Source organism: Macrotis lagotis, chromosome 2 (assembly GCF_037893015.1).
Source record: "Macrotis lagotis isolate mMagLag1 chromosome 2, bilby.v1.9.chrom.fasta, whole genome shotgun sequence".
Lineage (NCBI taxonomy): Eukaryota > Metazoa > Chordata > Mammalia > Peramelemorphia > Peramelidae > Macrotis > Macrotis lagotis.
In genome coordinates this window covers 343,012,653-343,034,334 of record NC_133659.1, presented here as the reverse complement: position 1 = coordinate 343,034,334, position 21,682 = coordinate 343,012,653, and the positions used below count along the sequence as shown (strand labels likewise).

At 42.1% G+C, this 21,682-nt stretch overlaps 1 protein-coding gene across 1 annotated transcript in view; it reads right to left on the bottom strand.

Annotated features, from left to right (window-relative positions):
* The window catches only part of SMC1B (structural maintenance of chromosomes 1B), a 47,207-nt gene that overhangs the window by 13,679 nt on the left and 11,846 nt on the right, over window positions 1–21,682 (bottom strand). Inside the window, 10 exon segments of the mRNA XM_074227291.1 lie at window positions 15–131; window positions 1,608–1,745; window positions 4,489–4,635; window positions 8,960–9,139; window positions 11,090–11,275; window positions 12,402–12,609; window positions 14,421–14,503; window positions 15,784–15,924; window positions 18,619–18,877; window positions 20,231–20,469. Of these exon segments, the coding sequence (XP_074083392.1) occupies window positions 15–131; window positions 1,608–1,745; window positions 4,489–4,635; window positions 8,960–9,139; window positions 11,090–11,275; window positions 12,402–12,609; window positions 14,421–14,503; window positions 15,784–15,924; window positions 18,619–18,877; window positions 20,231–20,469 (1,698 nt within the window).

Here is a 21,682-nt window from a genome sequence, read left to right as displayed (position 1 = left end):
AACTCAGTTCTCACCTTATCAATCCTTTCTTGAAAAGTGGTGATGTTTTGAGTTCTCTCTTCGATGACGTGACTTAGCATCTCACACTCGGACTCAAGATTCAGTAATTCACTTTGCAGCTGGGACTGCTCCTAATTGTGAGAAAAGGATGATTTGGACCCAGTTGGTCCCCTGGGAGGCTCCAGGTCTCCTATGCTGAGGGATCTGGGGAGGCACAGGTGGCTGCTAGAGGAGGAGAGTGGTCCCTCAGGCAGAAATAGAGGAACGATCATGGTGTCATCAGCTGAGGTAGCTTCAATCAAACTGTTTTCAAGAGTATACAGTACTGTCATGTACTGTAAGATACAATCATCATTATTACAATGAAATGCTAGCATGATGCTGTCAGCTGTCGAGATGACCAGGATGAATGAGATTTGGAATGGAGGCAATCTGGGGACTCAGCGTCTAAGCCGAATAAAACCCCTGAAAATAGTGCTTTTCCACTCAGTCAGGACTGCACATCATCTCAATGCCTGCTTCAGACAAAGCTTAAGAGGGGCAGTGGCATGCCCCAGGACCAGTGCTCACTCCCCATGATGGAGGGCAGGGAGCTTGCTCCACAGAATCTGGCAGTGACAAGTCTGATGATTCTGATTCTCCTTGACATCTGGGGGCAGTGACATACTGGATTTGCGGGGGGCGGGGAGAGGGAGCTCAAAGAGGGAGAAGAATCTGGTGTGGGGTCCCCTAGAGAGGAATGCTGAGTTCCCATCTGCCTTGCCAGAGTCTCAGGTAAATTTCCTGTGGGGTGAGAACAGAGTTTCTCTATCTGTCCCTCTCAGTGAAAGATCCCATATATTGTATGTATTGCCTGGTCCCTTGTATTACTCTGATTTCTGTTTGGCATCAGCTTAGCAAAATGAATGATTCACCATTCCTTCATTGTCTGTAATGATCTTTGAGTAACACTTGGTGGGAACGTCTCTGGACAGAGCTTGGACCCTGTTAAGAGTTTGTAACTAGATAATGACCCTCCTGGGGTGTGTTAGATCAATAGAATTGTAATCAGGTATTCAGTCTCAAAGGAGAGAAGAAAGGGTCAGCCTTGTGGTCCCCATAAATGTGGTTCCCCTTCAGAGAGGAATCAGTGCCTTCTTTGGACTGAGGTGACAATCCAAGAAGATGTTTACAAGCCTTACATGGGTGACACCCCCCACCCCCACTAAATTGGAACCCATTTTGCAAATCAATTAAAAGCTCAACTCAATCCATGTCTCACTTTCTACTCTTGGTTCCTCTTCCATTTGCCACCAATCATTTTCAAAAAGAATTGCATGAATGGGACTTTAAATGAGCAAGGGTTGTGCTATCAAGCCAAACCAGAATCAGTTAAAGAGCCAGTTCAGTTGTTCTAGAAAGAAGACACAGACTTCAAGGGCCTGTTGGGGGACAGGGATCAGAGCTACTGGGGAGAGGCCTAGCTCAGAGTCATTTGAAGATGTCGTGAGTTATCCAACCTCCTTGGGGGTGTCAAAAGGGAGAGATCTCCAAGCTCCTTTGCTGTTCAGATTCTCTGAGAAAACAAACTCAACTCATTGAACAACTTGGAATGTCTTCTATGTTACCTTGTGGAAATTGGCCAGATGCTTCTTTTTCATGGTCTCCAGCTCATTCTGAGAATATTTGAGTCGGGTGTGGGTTCCTTGCATCAATGCCTGGATTTGTTTCAAGTCTGTTTCTTTACGTCGTATTTTCATTAAGTCCTAGAAAAGAGAAATCTTGATAAAAATTCTCTTATGTTCTATGATGCTTTTGTTCAATGTGTTTTCCATCTACTCCATCAGCCATTAAACACACACCCACATCTGCCCCAGTACCTGGCAGTGGGAAACACCCAGTCCCCATGGTGGGGGGTCATCAGGCCACTGTTTATTAATTAAAGCTTCTGAGTTGAGAAGAACCTCAAGACCATCAAGTCTAATCCTTTCCATCTGATACAAATATTCTCAATCAGGGAATGGCCAATGGGTCTCCTCATGGGACTTAGGTGGGAAACCAACCCCTCTGAGAATGGCTGGCATCAAGGGTACCCAGGTTCTCCTCTTTCTTGTCCTTGCTGGTCCTGGTATGCCACTTCCTCCCCCCCAGGAAAGCCTCCCTTAGCTGAAGACACCCAACACATCCCCTCCTGAGATAAATGCTGGCATTCCTGGTCCCTGCTCTCCACATCTGACTAATCTCTTCTTTTTTTTTAAAGTTTTTTTTTTGCAAGGCAATGGGGTTAAATGGCTTGCCCAAGGTCACACAGCTAGGTAATTATGAGTGTCTGAGGCTGGATTTGAACTCAGGTACTCCTGACTCCAGGGCTGGTGCTCTATCCACTGTGTCACCTAGCTGCCCCCTGACTAATCTCTTCTGAAATAAATGTACATCCTTTAAAGAGCCAACTAATTACCTATGAAAGATTTTAATACTAGGGCAAAATCTTAGACACCAAAATACTCAGTTTGAATCAATTCAGTTCACTCCAATTTCTTAAACCCTCAATGAGGGCCTGAGGCTCCAAGACCAAAAAATAAAACTGGCCTTGTCCCCAAGACCTTCCATCCTCCTTGGAGCCTCAGCCTCAGAGCAAAGTCCCTAGAGTCCCTAGTTAAGAGGCTGAAGTGAGACTGGGGGAACACTCTGGGCACAGAAGCCAGAGGCAACATTAGGTGTGCAGGGTGACCAGAAGGAAGAGGAGATGCCGTCCTGTGCAGGACTTCAAATAACAGAGAACCCCTAAGGAACAATGGAATCATCTCTGCCTTGGGAATGTGAATCTAACAGATACTTCCAGGCCAGAGAAGAGAGCAACTAAAAACAGGAACATCAATGAGGAGGTGAGCACAACACTCCCTCATGAGGGCCAGAAAATGCTGGGAAGGCAAACAATTGACAAGGAAGGAAGGGGAAGGAGAGACAGGAATCCAGAGGAATGGAAAGGACAAAGCTCAGGGAGCCTGGGCTTTGGGGAAAGAGAGTAAGTGGGACAGCTAGGTGGCACAATGGATACAACACTGGCCCTGGAGTCAAGAAAACCTGAGTTCAAATCCAGCTTCAGACACTTAATAATTACCTAGCAATGTGACCTTGGGCTAGTCACTTAACCCCATAGCCTCATGAAAACTTTAAAAAAAAAGGAAAAGAAAAAAGTCAAAAGAGTAAGGGTCCTTCTGGACATGTTGCACTGCAGAAGGCTCAGAGTGGTCCATGCCTGGGGGGGGGGGGGATAACTGAACTGGTGAGAGCTGGGATAGCAGAGTCAGAAACATGGAGAAGAAAAGTGAGTTAAAGACAAAACCAAGAAGGAAGGGGATCAGAGGTCTGAGAGCCCAAGGGAGAGAGTGAGGGCCAGCAGCTGAAGAGAGCCCAAGCAGGAAGAGGGCTGGCTGACTAGCTGGCAGCTTTGAGAGCAGCATGGAAACATAGAATCCGCCAGGTTCTGTCACTTCCTGGCATGTCCAACAAGTGTGCAAAGCCTCCTCATTGGGAAGCTGTTAAACAAGGGTCTGTCTTGATGACCTCAGGGTCCCTGGATTCTAGGAAGGATGATTCAAACATCAAGGAAATATAAGCTGCTGCTTTGGGGGGGGGGAGATGGGGGAGTCCAGAATCTGGAGGGAAGGCGGGTCCAGGACCTGCATCCCAGGAACTTGCAGGACCCAGAGTTGAGTCTCACCATAGATATGTCTCTCTTGTGAGACTCTGGGTGCTAGTCTCATCTATAAAATAAGAAGATTGGATCTGACCTCCAAGATTCCCTCAAGTCCAGTGGTCAGGAGTCAGGTCCTAGATGTGTGACCCTAGGCAAGTCATTTCACCCTTTCATGCCTTCCTTTCCTCATCTGTCAAATGGGCAATACCAGCCCCTGCCTTCCATGAATAAGTGTTTTCCAAAGCTTAAAGTGCTATTAAGATTCTAGCTATTATCATCATTATTATCTGGGCAAATCATTTCACCCTGCCTCAGTTTCCTCATCTATAAAAATGAGGGGGCTTAACTGAATGACTTGTACATCCTTCCAGATCTGAATCTATGATCTTATTTCTAGACTAAAGTAAAAAATTCTGATTATATATTGACATGGGTTTGGCTTTTTTTTTAGGTTTTTGGCAAGGCAAATGGGGTTTAGTGACTTGCCCAAGGCCACACAGCTAGGTAATTATTAAGTGTCTGAGACCGCATTTGAACCCAGGTACTCCTGACTCCAAGGGTAGTGCTTTATCTACTACGCCACCTAGCCGCCCCGGGTCTGGCTTTTTAAAATCTGCTTTATGAATTACTAAAACAACATCATGACAAGTGCACTGGGCTTCAGTCCTGGCTGCACTCTCATCCCTGGCTGAGTCTCACTTTCTGGGTGCCGGCTGTGAAGGGCTGCTGAGACCTACTCCCCACCCAGTCCCTCCCTCACCCCCAGGGTCTCCACCATCAGAGTCCTTCTCAGGTCTGGGCACACCCACCTTTAATTCACTGATGAGTTGGTCACGTCTGTCCTTCAGTTTGTTTATCTCCTTCTCATCCCAGCCCCTTGCTTTGAGTTTTAAGTCACTCGACCCTCCAGAAATGACTCCAGATTTCAAAAACAATGTTCCATCAAGAGCTACCGTCTGTAAAGGCAAATGTGTTTCAGTGGTGAGAAGTTCTCAAAGAAGATAGGAGAAGCCTAGGGAAGTCTGCTGACCTGGAGACATGGGAGGAGGAGGCAGCAGGACAGACTCAACTGGATCAGGGTCACTGCAAACCCCCAAAAGAATAGCTGATGAGTCAGGAAAATAACAGCCAAGTGAATCCTAAAGAAGCAGAAAGACTGGCCCATGGAGCAGAAGCCACATGACTCTAAGAGGCAAACACCCAGAGGTCTCCTGATCCTAGAGTCTAGCATATCCTGCACCAAGCTAAACCTCACAAACACCCAGGACATGGAAGCAAGGATTGAGGGGGGTGTGGATCAATGAGGAGGGTCTTGAAGGTTCTTTCTCTAAGTATGTACTCTCAATGGTCTTATCTGATAGTCCCAAAGCGCTAATGAGCCTTCAATCTTCTGGTTGCATGGGGCCTCCTGATGGAGAGTCTTTTTAGTCATATCTAAGTCTTCATCATCCTTATTTGGGATTTTCTTGGCAAAGTGGAGTGGTTGGCCATTTCCTTATCTAACTCATTTTATTGATGAGGAAATGAGGCAATCAGGGAAAGTGACTTGCCCAGAGTCACACAGCTAGTAAGTATCTGAGGCTGGATTTGAACTCATGGAGATGAGTCCTGATTCCAGTCCTGGTGCTCAGTGCACAACCAGGTAAAAGCAGTGGATAAAGCACCAATCCTGGAGTCAGGAGGACCTGACTTCAAATCTGGCTTAAACCCTTCTGTCCCGCATCTAGGAACATCTCTAATCATCCTGATTCACATCTGGCCACTGGACCCAAATGGCTATGGAGGAGAAAATAAGTCCGGTCACTTAGCACAGCCCTCCCTCCCTACTCAAATTTAATTAACATGCTTGCCATAGCATCACCTTCCTGATATCATGATCTTCTGATTTTCTTCAAGAATGAAGAATAAGGAGTGGCTAGGTGGTGCAGTGGATAGAGCACTAGTCCTGGAGTCAGGGGTACCTGAGTTCAAATTCGACCTCAGACACTTAATAATTACCTAGCTGTGTGGCCTTGGGCAAGCCACTTAACCCCATGTGCCTTGAAAAATCAAAAAAAAAAAAAAGAATGAAGAATAGGGGTCCTGGAGTCTGGAGGACCTGAGTTTAAATCCAGTATTTAATAATTACCTAGCTGTATGACCTTAGACAAGTTACTTAACCTCATTGCCTTGCCAAAAAAAGAATGAAGAACAAACAATAAAAATAATAAAGAAATCAGCTATGAGTCTATAGATAGGAGAAGAGTTTCTAACCATTTTCTTTATATAACATCACATTAAGAAATTGAGGCACAATCACACCAATGCAGTAAAAATTATAAGGGAAGCCAGTAACTGAAGAAAATCTTTGCTAGAAGTGTCTCTGATAAAGATCTTATATCCAAGCTAGAGTCAATCCAGATTGTTTAGATTCGTTGTTTTTATCAATTTGATTATTTTATATTTTTGCAGTCATTCATCAATTTCATTTAAATTGTCAGCTCTATTGACACCAGACAAAATCATGTCTAATTTCCTTTATTTCTTTATTTGTTGTGAATTATGCTTTTTTTTGTTTTTTGACATTATAATTTGATACCTCTCCCCTCCCTTTTAAAATAAATTAAATGAATCAGGTATATATCACTGATTTTTCAAAAAATAGCTCCAGGTTTTATTTATCAAATCACCATTTTGCTTTTTCTTTCAATTCTGCTAATTTTTTTTGGTTTTAGAATTTTTATTTTTAGGATAGATTTTTTTAAATAAATTTGTAAGTTTCTACAGTTTTAAAATTTCACGTCAAATGAACTAATATACTCTTTCTGTTTTCTTAAGTATTGAGAGATAAATTTTCCCCTCATGACTGGTTTGGCTGCCTTATAAAACTTGGGGTATCCCTTTACACTGCTGTTAGGGATGAAGACATTGTCTACTGTTTCTATGAGTTCTTTGACATACCAATTCTTCAAGATTATGTTACTTAGTCTCCAATTCTACAGCTGTTTTCAAAGGCCCTTTTTTTGGATAGAATTTTTTCTTGTGTTATGGTGGTAAAGGGTATGTTTAATATTAGTTCTTATGCACCTATTTGTGAGCTTTTTATATACTAATCCTAGGTTTGGAGAGGTGACCTGCAAGACTGAGAACATTTATAATCCTTTCCGCTCTTATTCTAGCTACATTTTCCAAATTCTATTCAGGGCTCATTTCTTTCTTGTTTACTTTTTTTGCTAGATTGGTCTAGGTTTGAGAGGGAAACATCCCTGTCTTCATATTTTCCCCTGGAGATCACAGTTGCCTTTTCTCCAAGGACTAGGATGTCATGCCATTTGGTGTAAATGTATGAAGTATCAACATGAATTTCTGTCTCTGGTGCTTTTAAGCAGAAAGTAGATTTTTCCTGTCTTTTTTTTGATTAAGTCTATTTTATTGATGCTGTGTCCAAGACCATGATTTCTACTCTGGCTTTTGCACCCACCCTTCATTCGTATCTGTTTCTTATAAACACCACATTGCTAGATCTTGCTTTCTCATCACTGGATAAGCTTTCTCATCACTGGATAAGATATTAGAGGGGTGACCTCAACTAGGGTTGCTAATTGTGCTTTTGCCTCACTATTCCATACTTTTCTTCCCTTTGTTCCATGCAACCCTCTATATTCAACAGTCCTAACACTCAGGTGGTCTCCCAAAGGTGTCTGGATCAGGAGACCTGAGCTCTAATCCTGCCTTGGGCACTCCTGAGCTCTGTGATCCAGTCACTTCCTGACTTCTGTCTGCTTCGTGGTGCTCCTCTGTAAAATGAGGTCAACTGTAGCTTCTACCTCCCAAGTTGGTTGTGACATTAGGAAACACTGTTATCACATTGCCCACACAAAATGAATGCCCACAGTCCTCCTCGTCATCATGGCCTCATGTCTGAAAACCAACAAAGAAGGCTGGGATTGGATTCCCTTTTGCCTAGCTGGGAGATGGAGGTTCTGTTTGGATGATCTTTCAAGAAAAAAGCAAAGGTAAGAGAAAAGGAATACACCATGGGAAAAAAAACAGTGGGGGAGCAGGCAGCACTTGTGCCTCCTTCTCATCTGGACAGGCAAAGAGGACAGGCACACTCCCAGATGGATAAAGAAACAAGCCAAGAGGCAGGAAAGGGAGAGGGGCTTGTGCTGCCCAGGAGCGTTTTAAACTTTCCACTTCACTTCATCAATGGACCCAGAGACTCTGGAAAAGGATGACTTGAGACCCTGGGGAGTGACCCAAGGATGTTTGGGAACTTTAGTCACAAGCAAAACAAACTGTACTCACAAAGTACAGATGATGAAGACGGTTTAAATGGAATTAAGACAAGAAGCTATGATCAGGCTCTGGGCAGGCAAATGAGAAGAGACAAGTAGATGGCCTGAGAAATGCCAGGTGCTCCTTGCTGACCACCCTCTTTGTAGGAGGGGGTGGGGAGTAGAGGGGGAGAATCATCAGAGGATGAGGAGGAAGAAGCAATCCACAATCAGCACTGTGAACGGAATAGCAGGAGTGGAACAGGCTAGAATGGGGAACGGAACACCCAGAGTCAATTAAGGGGTAGGACTCAAGACTGTGATGATCTTGGATGGGCCTCGTGATTCTGAAAGCCATCAGCACCACCACTACTAACTAGAGACCCCAAGTGGCATGGCATCTAAATATTTAAAGGAAGAATTACACATCATTCATCTGCACCTCACAGTCTGAGTGGTAGGTGGTGTTAATGTCTCCATTCCGTACAAGAGGAGGCTAAAATTGAAAGTGCTGAAGTGACCTGCCAATGAGGGTCTGAGGCAGGCCTCCTTGCCCCTTAGTCCAAACTCTGGACCCAAGGGGCAGTCTCCTCATCCTGCTCTCTGTGAGAAGTCCAAGAAGTCCCACCCATTGCTCCCCAGAGCCCCCTCCACACACCCCAGCTGCACTGACCAGACCTAGCATCTGTCGGCAGAATTCCACCAAGGCCCCTCCTAATTCTCCCTTCAGGTAGAAGTGGGTCATATGCTTTCTCAAATGATCGTGGTGGGATCCTCCTTTGTCTAACCCTGGTGGCCAGAGGGTGATGAGGACACCGTTTATCTCTGATGTTTTCTGTCATCCCAGATCTGGGTGTATTGAGGTACAATGGGACAATCCTAGAGCTAGGGGACAATGAGGTGTGAACATAAAATCTTTCCCAGAAGTTCACACCAACAGAGATTTTAGGCATGTATGCATGGATATGCCTCCATGCACATACATGACATGTAAGTACATCCCTTGGAGCATCCTTTGCCTCACCTTTAGCCGCTCAGGTCCATCAAAGGCTATGTGCCGGGCTTCTTCCACAGTCTCACAGACCAGTCCATTGCCACACACAAACTGGATGACTTTCTTCAACTGTGGAAGCTGGGTCTGCACAACATCTATCACCATCTTGGAGCCTTTCATCTCCCGGAGTCTTTCATTGATGGGCTTGATCTGAAAGATGGAACAATGAGCATATGGTGCAGGGTGTCTTGCGCACTCTCCCCCAGAGACCTCTCAGAGTAGAGGAGTTATGGAGAGCCTGATGCCCCCACCCCAAGGGCCAGAGTGAGGCCAGGGAACTCTGGCTGCAGCCCTCAGTCAGGACACTGGCTGGTCACTGTCAGCCTAAAAGAGCGGTCCCCTCTGGATCTCAGATCTGGTTGCAGTGCCCGCCCATCCCTCTCCCTGGGTAGTTGTGGGGTCCCCTGGGATCTCTCTGTTCCAGGCTGCAGTATCCACCCCTTTACTGCCTCTGGATGCTACAATATTTTACACTGCTCCTGCCCAGTCCTGACCCCACCGGGTCTTTCTTCCTAAGCTGTCTTGGAATGGAAAAATGGTGAATGGTGATTTTTTTATTTTGGCTTTTCCAGTCAGACTCTGGTCTAGCCCATGTTCTAGGCTGTTGTGGAGGAGGCGAGCTGGAAGGAAATACTGACATTTTCTCAGCCATCTTTTTTTTCCCCACTTTTTTTCTCACTCTGCCATCTCGATTCTGCCTCTAATGATGCCTAGTTTCCAGTCCCTATATGGAAATGACCTTTTCAAAGGAATTAATGATTTCCTTTAAAAAATACATTTTTAGTGATACCTTTTGATATCTTTGACCCTTTCCTAAACTCCCAAAATGCCACTCTATATAACAAGGAATAAAAGAGACAAAAACCCACTGTTTATTTACTGCCAAATCTGAAGGCCTTGAGCCTTCTTGTCCCCTATGCAGCCCCTGACACTAGGGACCACCTTCTCCTCCTGTACTGGATTTCCATTCATATCAGGCCCCTCAAGTGTGGATACAAGGCAAGGCTTGGGGTTCTCCATTGTAGGTTTGCTTGTCAGCTCCAAAATTTCTAGTTGTCTAGAAATTGTCCTAGTCTTTCACATCATCAAATATCTGAAACTAGCAACACCACAGGCATTCACAAGCTCAACATGGTCTAAAGAGAACCTGTATTTCTGAGGGAGCATCATCATCCTCCTTCCAAACACCCTGTCAAATCAAGAGGATGCCTCATTTAGTAGCACCATCTCTTCAACATCCCTTGTATCCCTTCCCTTCTCTGCATTCCCATGGCTGCATCTCAGCTGGTGAGACCATCACCTCTTGCCTTGCATTACAGTAGCCTCCAAAATGGTCTCCAGGTCTCAAGTCCCTTTCCACAATTTATCCTCCATATAGTGAGCAAATTTCTTTTCCTAAAGCATGGGTCTGATCACATCACTGCTCTGGTCAATAAACTCTAAGTTGATCACTCTAGTATCCAACATAAATTACTTTCTTTGGCATTCAAGGTGCTGCCCAGCCTGGCCCCAACCACCTTTTCCAGCCTTATTACACACTACTCCCCTTTATGGACTCTATGGTTTAACCCATCTGGCCTTGATAAAGCTTCTTCCATCTCTTATTTCCATGCCTTTGCACTAGTTGTCTCCCACACTTGGAATGCACTCCCTCATTACCTCCAAAACTCAGCCCAGATGCCATCTTCTACGTGGAATCTCTTTTAACACCCTTTGTTGGATCCCAGCCCTCTAAATTAGGATGTGTGTATTTTTTTGTATGTCTATGTTTGAAAATGTCGTCTCCCCCAACAGGAGGTAAGTAAGCCCCTTGAAAGCAGACATGTCATTTTTGTCTCTGCACCCTGAGGGCTGACACTTAGTAGGTGTTTCCTGGACAGTCACTCAGTAGCTGGAGTGTTTTACAAGGGATGCTCCTTCTAAGCTCATCTACTCCATGATTCTTTGAAAACTCTGGTCCTGATGACCAATCTCTTGTAGCATAAGTGGGCAGTAAGATACTGTATCTTGCTTTGAGGGGAGTCCAGAAGCAGCATGTGACTGAGGAAATTTATCTGAAAAGAGGACACTATTTGATCTTGACTTATTAAAGATACTTACATCAAGATAATCCAGGGCAAGGAATGTCTCGGGTTCAGCTCTTTCTTCTTTCAGGAATTGAATGCAATCTCTTGCTATTTTTTCAGAAACTACCACAATTGCTATCATGTACCTGCCAAAGAGTTTGGTCACAGCCAACTGATACTTCTTGTGAATGGGATGACATAAATCAAGGAGTCTGCCAAACTTCAGGAGGTCCAAAAACAAGGAAAGAAAAGTACCTAAGTATTTAATGCATGACTTCTTGCAATTGAATCAAAAAACACAACTATATCATTTTCAAAATAACAACAAAAACTCTTTGATTTTCCTATAAGTACAGACTTGCTAACGTCAATAGCATCTTGAAATTTTTTTTAAGTTTTAGGCAAACGGGGTTAAGTGGCTTGCTCAAGGCCACACAGCTAGGTAATTATTAATTGTCTGAGGCCAGATTTGAACCCAGGTACTCCTGACTCCAGGGCTGGTGCTTTATCCACTATGCCACCTAGCCGCCCTTTAAAGACTCTAAATATAAAGAATGGAGAGCCTCAAAGATGATTTTAGTCATCTCAGAAGCCAAAAGTTTCGGAAGTAGCCTAAAATTCAATATTTTTTGATAAGGCAACTAAAAGTCCAGGAAAATACTCTAGTCCCTCACTGAACAACTCATTGAAAACAAGTTTGCTGCAGAGACTAACTTCCAGGAAGCACATGGCAGGGGTTTTTTATTCCTTAGGCTTGAAGAGGTCAAATCATCAGCCTCCTGACGAGGAGTCCCTAAATTCCTAATGGCTATAGCTAGAAAGACTTCAAGGACCAACCCAACAATCTTGGGGATTTTTAAAGAGGCTATCCTGTTCAAGTTTAGAGATTCATTCCCAAGAAGTTGGACACCAAAAGAGGAGTATTTTTTGGCCAGAGCAAGCCATGAATATTAAGTAAGAAATAAAGGGGCTGTAATATGTACTGGATATTCTGAAATTATGGGTCTTTTTATGTTACTCAGGTCTTACTTAATCCAAGAGACAGTATGGTTTAGTGGAAAGAGCCCCTGCCTGGGAGTCAGAAGTTCCACATTCCAGTTTTAGCTCCTAACCTACAGAAAAATAAGGGGACTACAACTCTGCAGGGAGGTTGGGAGGTTTGCTTCTAAGTCCTCTGAACACTAGAACCCTGAGAGAAGCCAACATTGCCAGAGATTCCAGAAGCACTCCTGCCAGCCCATGTGGCTCTCATCTGACTTCTCCCTCTAAATCAGATTTGCTTTCCCTACTGACTTGAAAGGCTCCTGATCTAATTCACCCCAAACGTTTAGGTCGCTTCTCCATACCACAGACTCGGGATAAAGCCTTTTCAGAAACTCCAGAACCTCCGCTCTCTTTTGTTGACACTTTCCTTCATGGTGATCAATGCGTGCATTCTGTAACTCCACTCCAATATGACTCAGTTCATCATTCACTTTGGCCATTTTGATTTTGGACTGCTCAATCTCCTCAAGAAGGGCTTCTTCTTGCTGTGTTTTCTCTTTCAAACAATCGCTAGATGCCGCAACAACATAGAGGAAATGGAAATCAAGATGACGTTATCTCCTATTGTCTGGGGGCAGGGAGGAGGGGGAGACACCACAAGTAGGTTGGGGCTTTCAGAGAAGGCCAGCCCCAGACAGTTCCAAAGACATGGAAGCCATGGTCAAAGGCATTCCTAACCAATGGTCATCTAGCCATCACTTGAAAAACCACAGTGATGAGCTTTTACTATCTTTCACCTTTGAGTCTCTGGCAATGTTAAGAATTTTGTTGTACATTTGGCATACATTCTACTTCCTGTCATTAACAGATCAAAACTTAATCACTATTAGTTCAATCGTTCTGGAAAGCAATTTGAAATTATGCCCAAAGGGTCATGCATATACCCTTGACCCAGCAACTGTCCTGCTAGGTCTCTATCCCGAAGAGATCAACAAAAAAGAAAAAGAACCCATATGTACAAAGATATTTGTAGCAGTTCTTTATGACAGTCAAGAACTGGAAATTGAGGGAATGCCCATCAACTGGGAATGGCTAAACAAGATGTGGTATTCGATTGTGCTGGAACACTATTGTACTAGAAGACATTATGACAGAAAGACCTAGAAAGACTCATATGAATTGATGCAAAGTGAAAGGAGCAGAAAAGAACAGAAAAACATTGTACACAGTAACAGTAATACTGTATGATGAACAAACATGAATGATTTATCTCTTCTCAGCAATACCATGATTCAAGACAGTTCCAAAAGATTGATGATGAAAAATGCTATTCTCCTCCAGGAAAAAAAAGAGAGAACTGATGGGCTCTGAGGACAGACTTAAATACACATGTATCAATTTATTTTTCTTGGCTTGTATGCATGTGTATTCTTTTGCAACATTCCATGCAAAATGGAATAACATTTTATGTGACTTCACATGCATAATCGATATATTATTTGCCTTCTTGAAGAGGGAGGGAATTTGGAACTGAAAAATTTTAAAAATGAGTGGTAAAACTTTTTTTAACATGCAATTGAGAAATATTTATCAAAATAAATAGACACTGAAAAATTTTTCTAAAGTGTAATTATTCTTTGAATACTGAAAAGGCACTCAGGCTCTTCCAATGCCAAAGAATTCAAAGCTCAGGAGGGCATAGAGATTGCAAAGGGTGCCTTCCCTTCCAAAGGCATCTTGCCCCCTTACTGCTTTCTATTGGCTCACATGTTCTTTTCTTTCATCCAACCAGAATATTAGGTTCTTGAGGACAGAGATTGTTTCACTCTTTTCTCTGTACCCCATCATGTAAATACTTCCTGAAGACTCAGAATTGAGAACTTTCTGGGTTGGAGTTCTTTGAAAGATGACATGATTCAATAATTATACCGACAGGCTCCAAGATACTCCTCTAGGACCAAAGAACAAATTAACATGTGTAACTTCTAATAGTGGTCGTCTCTTCTGATCCTCACAAAAAAAAAAAATTGATTAGGTCATATAAGACATGATAAGCCCCATCTGCAGATGAGGAAAGGGAAGCTCAGTGACTGACCCCAAATCACACAGTTGATGAGGAATGGAGTCAAGATTTATTTCTCAATCTCCTGACTACAAATGAGGCTCTTCCTAATACCCTGAACCTGCCTCTCCAATGAAGAAGGGATTCTTCTGGAAAGCAGCCACAGTGTAGCTCTTCCAAATGCCCATATGACCTTCATTTTCTTTCTGCTGTAAAGGAAGAAAAGATGTGGGGGGGGGCGGTAAAGGAGAGGGCACAATGCTCCTAGGCTTTCCTGAACCTTGAATAAACAAGAAAACACATTTGTTTCTATACCTACATGCATGAATTTGTATACTCCTCCAGTTTCTCTATGCGTTTATTATGATCTTCTATTTGTTCCTTTATTTGCTTTAAATTTCCCTAAAAGAGCAAATGGAATTTAAAAATCAATTAAGGGAGCTACAAAACAGAGATTAGATAAAGGGCTAGCATTTTTTTTTTTTTTTTGCACAGGTCTAAATCGGACTTAAAAGGCTTATGGATGCTTGTTCCCGTTTCTTGAATCAATAACACCTAAATGTCATCAGGTATGATATCTTTTTTGAAGGTTAACTCTCCCCATCCTAGTCAAGAGCCACACCCACCCCAAAAAGGCCTTCAGAAGCTGCCTTTGGCCAAGAGTCTGGCATTCTGGTCCATCTCTCATCACTCATCAGTCAACTTCTGTCCCAGCCTTATATCCCTCTCATTCCTCTTCATACTCCAAGTGGCATGAGCCATGCTGCCTTGTTTCTACCTAAAGCAGAGATTCCTGATCCAAGGGCCCTAAACTTGCTAGCTTTTAAATAGTCTGAAGACTCTCTTTGAAGAAACTTGTTTTTCTTTATTATCCCATATAGTATATTTTATACATTTTAAAAAGTCATTTGGAGAAGGGTTCTTCTCAAAGTCTTCACTGTCTGTCTCTTACAGTCTTTCTGTCCATAGTCTGACTCTTCCCAAAAAAGATGAAGAACCTTGGGTCTCTAGAGACAAAATTCTTTGAACCATTATGTATGATTATCCCTGTAACTATCTTTGGTTGAATCCTCATCTCTCCCAGATCCCTCTGGGAGGGCTGGCCCCTCATCTGTTCCAGCTGTGAAGACTTTTGCCCATGCTAACCACAATACTTAAGAGTTAATTGGGGATTTACATGTTCTACTTTTCCCGAGTAAAAGACAGTGAACTGAAGTTACAAAAAAGCCTGCACACAAGAGGTCCACAAAACCTGTTTAACCAAGGGTCTGAGATATTTATTAGAAGGGGAAGTATTCACATAAGCAAAATTACAGATCCTTGAAGGATTCAAGGATAAAGCCTACCTATGGCTGACCCTATGATCTGCTTGTCTGGTAATCAAGAAACATCTTCTAAGGGATTGTTCAGAAGTCAAATCCAAAGCCTTCTTGAATCCCAAGGTCACTTAGCAATACTCTTTAAGAGCCTAGTTAGTCTCTGTTCTAGGGGTGACAAGGCAGAAGAGAAGGCCTTCTTCCCTTCCCTGAATTGTGAACTGATTCCAGACCAGTTTTCTTCCCACCTCCCATTTTGCTCATTTGTGCTCCTGAGTTTCCTTGGTTCTTTCTCACAAATGGGTGGGGTTGGCCCCCTAGTCACAGTGATGGCTGAAAGGATGACAATCAAGGTTGTTGGCCTACCTGGACTTCTGCTCGCCTCCTGTCCCCAAATGCCCGTTTCTCCTCATTTGACCTCTGCTCCCACTGAAGTTTTTCTAGCTGTTGGGTCATGGTTGCTACCTTCTTGATCACTTGTTCCTTGAGTTCCTTGTACTGATCCAGCTAGAGAGAGCATTCAAATATGGTGCACTCAATGAGAGACAGGACAGGAAATTCTCAAAGCCTAATGTCTTTAACTAGCAGATAATATTATAAAAAAAATAAAGATTGTCTACAGCTTCTACAATTATTGGCAACTTTTTTTTTGTTATAAAGCAAAGTTTATTCTGCAATACTTTATCATAATGAATTGCATCTCTTTGGTAAAAATAAACTTTACAAATATTTTAATTAATAGAGATTAGATACAAAAACTAAACATTTTAAAATTGTTTTTAAAATGAGCAAAAGACTTGGAACTGAAAATAGGTTCACTCATAACTGGTCATCTACTGGCAGTTATTCTACAGTCCAGAACATTCCTTATGCTACATTAGAAAACAGGATTAAGGGATAATCTAACTCAAATTGCTTTTCTACATTTTTACTTTAAATAAATACCAATTAAAATGACTTGGCGATTATAAATTGTTTCAATATCATTATATGATGGCAACATAATACTTTTAAATTAAGTACTTTAGCTGAATAGAAACATATTTTTATATTTTAAAAAAAGTTTTGATAATGGCACTGGCAGTTAGATACAAAGAGTGTGCTTTAAAAATAATGGCAGGTACAATGCTTAAAATATTCTACTTTTCCTGTCAATAAATATTTTGACTACATCATTATTAACAAATTTGAATACGCTTTGCTTAAAGCAAAGCTTTTCCTTTCCAGAAAAAATGCTTGAGATGTTGCAAACCAGAAAGCCTCAACATTCCAACAAATTCTATGGTCTCCACAAAATACCACAAAGTTGCTGCAGATTTCCAGACAATAATCTTCCAAGCTCTGTGAAACATCCACATTTGTTACCCAATCTGGCAGGAATGACTTTCTAGTCCACCAAGTCTCATATATCCCCCCCCCAGAACCACTTACTCCTACCTTTGAATTCCTGCTACAATACAATTTAGTTGACCATTTGGTATGAACCCTTTACATAATGTCATGAAAAGTAGTCCAAAAAGGGAAAAGGAAAAAAAAAATAAAAAAGTAAGCAAAGGAAAAAATTACCTCCCCCCACATTCGAATTACAATAAATTTATACTATATACAAAAAAAGTCTTTAACTTAAGAAAAGCCATGCTAGATATGGGAGGGATAAGAAAAGCTTATTATTACAAAGCTGGAGAAAAAAGGAGATTATTCACTAAAAGAAATACCTCCTATATTTTATATATGGAAAGACTGTTCTTTTTTCTGTATGTGGAAAAATAAAATGAAAATATAGTTTTTGGTAAGTCATTGCACATGCAAATTAATGTGTGTATGTATGTATATATATATATATATTATATATATATGCACATACACATATATGTGTAGGCAACTTTTGCCTAATGAAATAATGAAGACATAAAATGAAAGTTTCAAGAGATAGGTCCTACCCCAATTCAGTTTGGAGAACTCAGTTATTCAAAAACAAAACTCTAAAGTCCTTACCAACATCCTCCAAAGATGATGGTCAAACTTTTTTTTAACAAGGCAGTGGGGTTAAGTGACTTGTCCAAGGTCACACTGCTAGGTAATTATTATGTGTCTGAGACAAGATTTAAACTCAGGTCCTGCTGATTCTAGGGCCGGTGCTCTATCCACTGCACCACCTAGCTGGCCCATGGTCAAACTTTTAATGTGTGTTGGTGAGTAAAAAAATGTTTTGTGTAATTATATATGACTAGAGATCTGTAATTCTTTCTAATGTGTATCTAATTATAAATTTGTTATTGTTGTTCAGTTGTTTCAGTCACATATTACTGTGATCCATTTGAGGTTTTCATGGGGAAAAATACTAGAGTTGTTTGCCATTTCCTTCTCCAACTCATTTTACAAATGAGGAAACTGAAGCAAATAGGGTCACAAAGCTAAGAAATGTCTGGGGTCAGATTTGAACTTGGTAAGATAAGTCTTTCTGATTCCAAGCACAGAGCTTCATTCACTGTACCACCTAACTGCCCCCTAAATACAAATATTTACATAAAATCTCCACAAATATTATATGTATAATCATTTGGGCATTAAATATATCATACATTATGTATGTAAAGGGAGAGGGCACGATGCTCTGAGGCCTTCCCGAACCTCTAATAAACAAGAAAACAACACAGAAATAATGTAAGAAAGAATCCATGAGGAAAATCTTTTAATTATTCAGGTAAACTGGAATCAATTTGATTCCAAATTCTGGGTAATTCTTAATTCATCCCATTTCTGTGTCAATTAATTTATTTTTCCTTCTGTCATTTAAACAATCATCTAAGTATCTATACAACCACATATAGCTATGAGAAAAATTTTCTGCATTCAAGAGGGGAGAAAAATTAAAATAAAGAATAAGAGATGAATATTTTGTAAAACTTCATTAGGCAACAAAGGTGAATTCTGTTAACATAATTTTCAGATCTTAAAGGAAACCAAATGACATCAGTTACTTATTGCAGCTGCAGGGGATCTAAAATACCTCCATCAATTCATATTCTAGATGAGGCCAAAGAGGCTCTAAAGTCAACATTCCCATGAATGGAAAAAAATAGGCATTAAAGTTGGTATGTGCTGCTACATAAAAAAATTAGAAACCAAGCCTATCATTTCCCTTTTGATCTTTCAGCCCCTGAGAGTCTAAAGTGGAGGCTTCAGGAGGCTAATTCTCACCTGACTGGCTTCCAGTTCAATGTCCCTTCCACGCCGCAGCTGCTCTTCTTCAACCTGCTTCTCAAAATTTCTCCAGGTCCTGTCTAAGTCTTGCAGTTCTTTTTCCAAGACTTGGATGTCATCTTCTTGCTTGGCACATTGCTTCTCACTGACTTTGACTGACTTCTTAGCTGTCTCCAACTTCCGGAGGTGGTGTGAGGTGTTTTCCTTGGCTTTAATGTACTGGGGCCTCTTCTGGTTCAGTACTTCCTCTAAAGCTCTGGAAGGAGAGGTGACATTTACCTGGTTTCTGTGGAGGTCCAGCATCAGGGGGAAATGGCAAGGCAAGGTTGGGGTCAAGTCTGCTTTCACAGTAAGGCTGAGATCCTATGAGTTATGGGACCCCCAGGAACATCACTCACATCTCCAATTTCCTGCTCAGAGATGTACAACTCTAACTTCTCTTCCCCCGCCCCAAGAAAGCCTATAGGCTTTATTATATATCATATTATATATAATATGAACTACTTGTTTTGTTCAAAATTGTCCATCTTTTATTTGCTTCCTTCTAGGTTTTCTTCTGTTCTCTGATGTGATTGGTGATGCCATGATAAGCACATGAACTGGATTTTTTTTTGAGTAGGCGAGGAGCTATGCTAAGTCACCAGCTTCACTTTCTCCCCCAGAACCATCTGGGTCCAGTGATCAGATACAGATCAGACAGGCCCGGGATGCAAGGTAGTCAGGGTGAAGTGACTTGCCCAAAGTTGCGCAGCTAGTGTCAAGTATCTGAGGCTAGATTTGAGGACAGGAGTTCAAATCTGACCTGACACAACACTTACTAGCTGGGAGACCTTGGGCAAGTTACTTCACCCTGATTGCCTCACATCCAGGATCATCTCCAGTCATCCTGATCCATATCTGGCCACTGGACCCAGATAGCCAGGAGGAGAAAGTGAGGCTGGTGACTTAGCACAGCTCCCTCTCAGTCAAATCCAATTTATGTGCTTGTTATGGCATCACCTCCCTGATGTCATGGTCTTCTTCAAGAATGAAGGACAAACATCATTGCTGTGTATGGTATATTTTTTTTCCTACTACCCCCCCCCAGGACAGGTATAATTAAACCTGGATATATGTATATGTACATATATATATATATATATATATATATATATATATATATATATGAATACACACACATATACACAAATACATGTCTACAGACTTAAAATATATATCCACAACCACATAGACACACACATCCAGATAACTACACACCCATATATATATATAGACTTATACAGATATCTGTATATTGGGTCTGTGTGTATTTCTCAATTTCCTAACTTTCTTCACTCCTCTACTTCTCAATATCTTGCCCTACTATTCCTTAATCACCTGCCCTTCCCAGAATCCCTCCCTTACACATCTTTCTATAGCTCCCTTCTACTTCTGCCCTTGGCCTATCCCTTCCTTTTAGTTCTTTTTGAATTTAGGCTTTTATAGCTATCTATCTATATGCATTATATACACATGTATATTATATATTTATGTATAACTCTATAGTCCACTCTTACTTTAAACCCACGTGTATACCTTTTAAAAACAAACAAACCAACAAACAACTTACTTCACTTCCTTCTCCATTTGCTGAAGCTCTCTGGTTAACTTTCCAAGATCTTTTTTCTTGCTTTTTACTATGTTTTCGTCAACAGAAAGGGAATCTTTTGTGAGAGCCAATTCCTTGTTCATTTCACCTAATTCATTGTTTAAAAACTGAATTTTTTTTTCATTGTGGTAAAGCTGAAAAAGTTGTAATTGTATCTTCTTCTCTTTCAGTTCCTCAAGGAGCACCTGGTAGCGGTCAGCCTGGTCAGGGGTGAAACCAAAGGAGGCTTTAGGGGACTCATGGCCCCTGCTGTTGGTCCACATCCCTCCCAGTCGCTTTCATCATGGCTGTACCCCAGAAGGGACTGTCAGGAGATATGACTTATCCCTGTTCATCTTCCAGGGTGTAGAGGGCACCTGCACTCTCCTCTTTCAGGAATACAAGGCTGGGTGTAGTATTCCTTCCCATATGGCAGAGGATGCTGAGAATCAAGCTTGGGGCTCAGTTCTAGGTATAGGGAGTGGAGTTCCTGCTCCAGGAGCTTGTGCCAATGGGATCCCCAGCTGGAAGGTGCAGCCAACCCTGTTGGGAAGGCTAGAGAAGCCAGGGGCCTAGGCAATCACTCAGTGGACCTTAACCCTGAATGCTTTCTTTGAACAGAGATAAGCTGGGAACCTGAGACTGAGAACTTGCTTAGGGAAATTATCTCCACACTGCCGACCTCCCCTTTCCATCAGGTATTGAGGGGGAACATTTGTATATTGGTTTTCACATTTATCTTTGAATTGTAAACTTTGTAAAAGCTAATCTCAGGCTCATCTGAGACAGCTGGTTCACCTGGGAGTCAGAAAGGCCTGAGGTCAAAGCTGGACTCAGACCCTTAGTAATGTGATGCTGGACAAGTCCCTGAACCTCAGCCTGCCTCAGCTTCAGGGATAATTATGGCACCTCCCTCCTGGGACTTAGTACTTGGCACACAGTAGGGCCTCTAATGAAGCTGGGGGCTGATCCATGGTCCCACTGACTTGCCAGTCAATTAGTTAGAAGCCAGTCACTCACAGTTATGAAGCACCTACTATGTACCAGCTGTGGTGCAAAGAGGTACAAGACAGTATAGGAAAAGAAGGGGAAGAGGGGGAGGGGAACTCAGAGGGAAAAAAAAGGAAAAAATTCCTTGCCCTGACTCACATCTGTCATGGCAGGTTGGGGGTGGGGAGGGTCTGGTTGAAAGGAAAAGGTCCAAGGCCCAGGTCATACTCCCAGGTTCCAGTACCTCCCACACTGTGATGCTGCTCTAGCAAACCAAGCCCCAAACCTGCATAATAAAGAAGCTATGGTCAAAGGTACGACCAAACTGTGCAGACCAGCAACACCACTGCTGGGTCTGTGTCCCGGAGAGATCATAAGGAAGAGGGAAAGACCCATATGTACAAGAAAATCAAAGGCAGCTCTTTTTGTGATGGTCCAGAACTG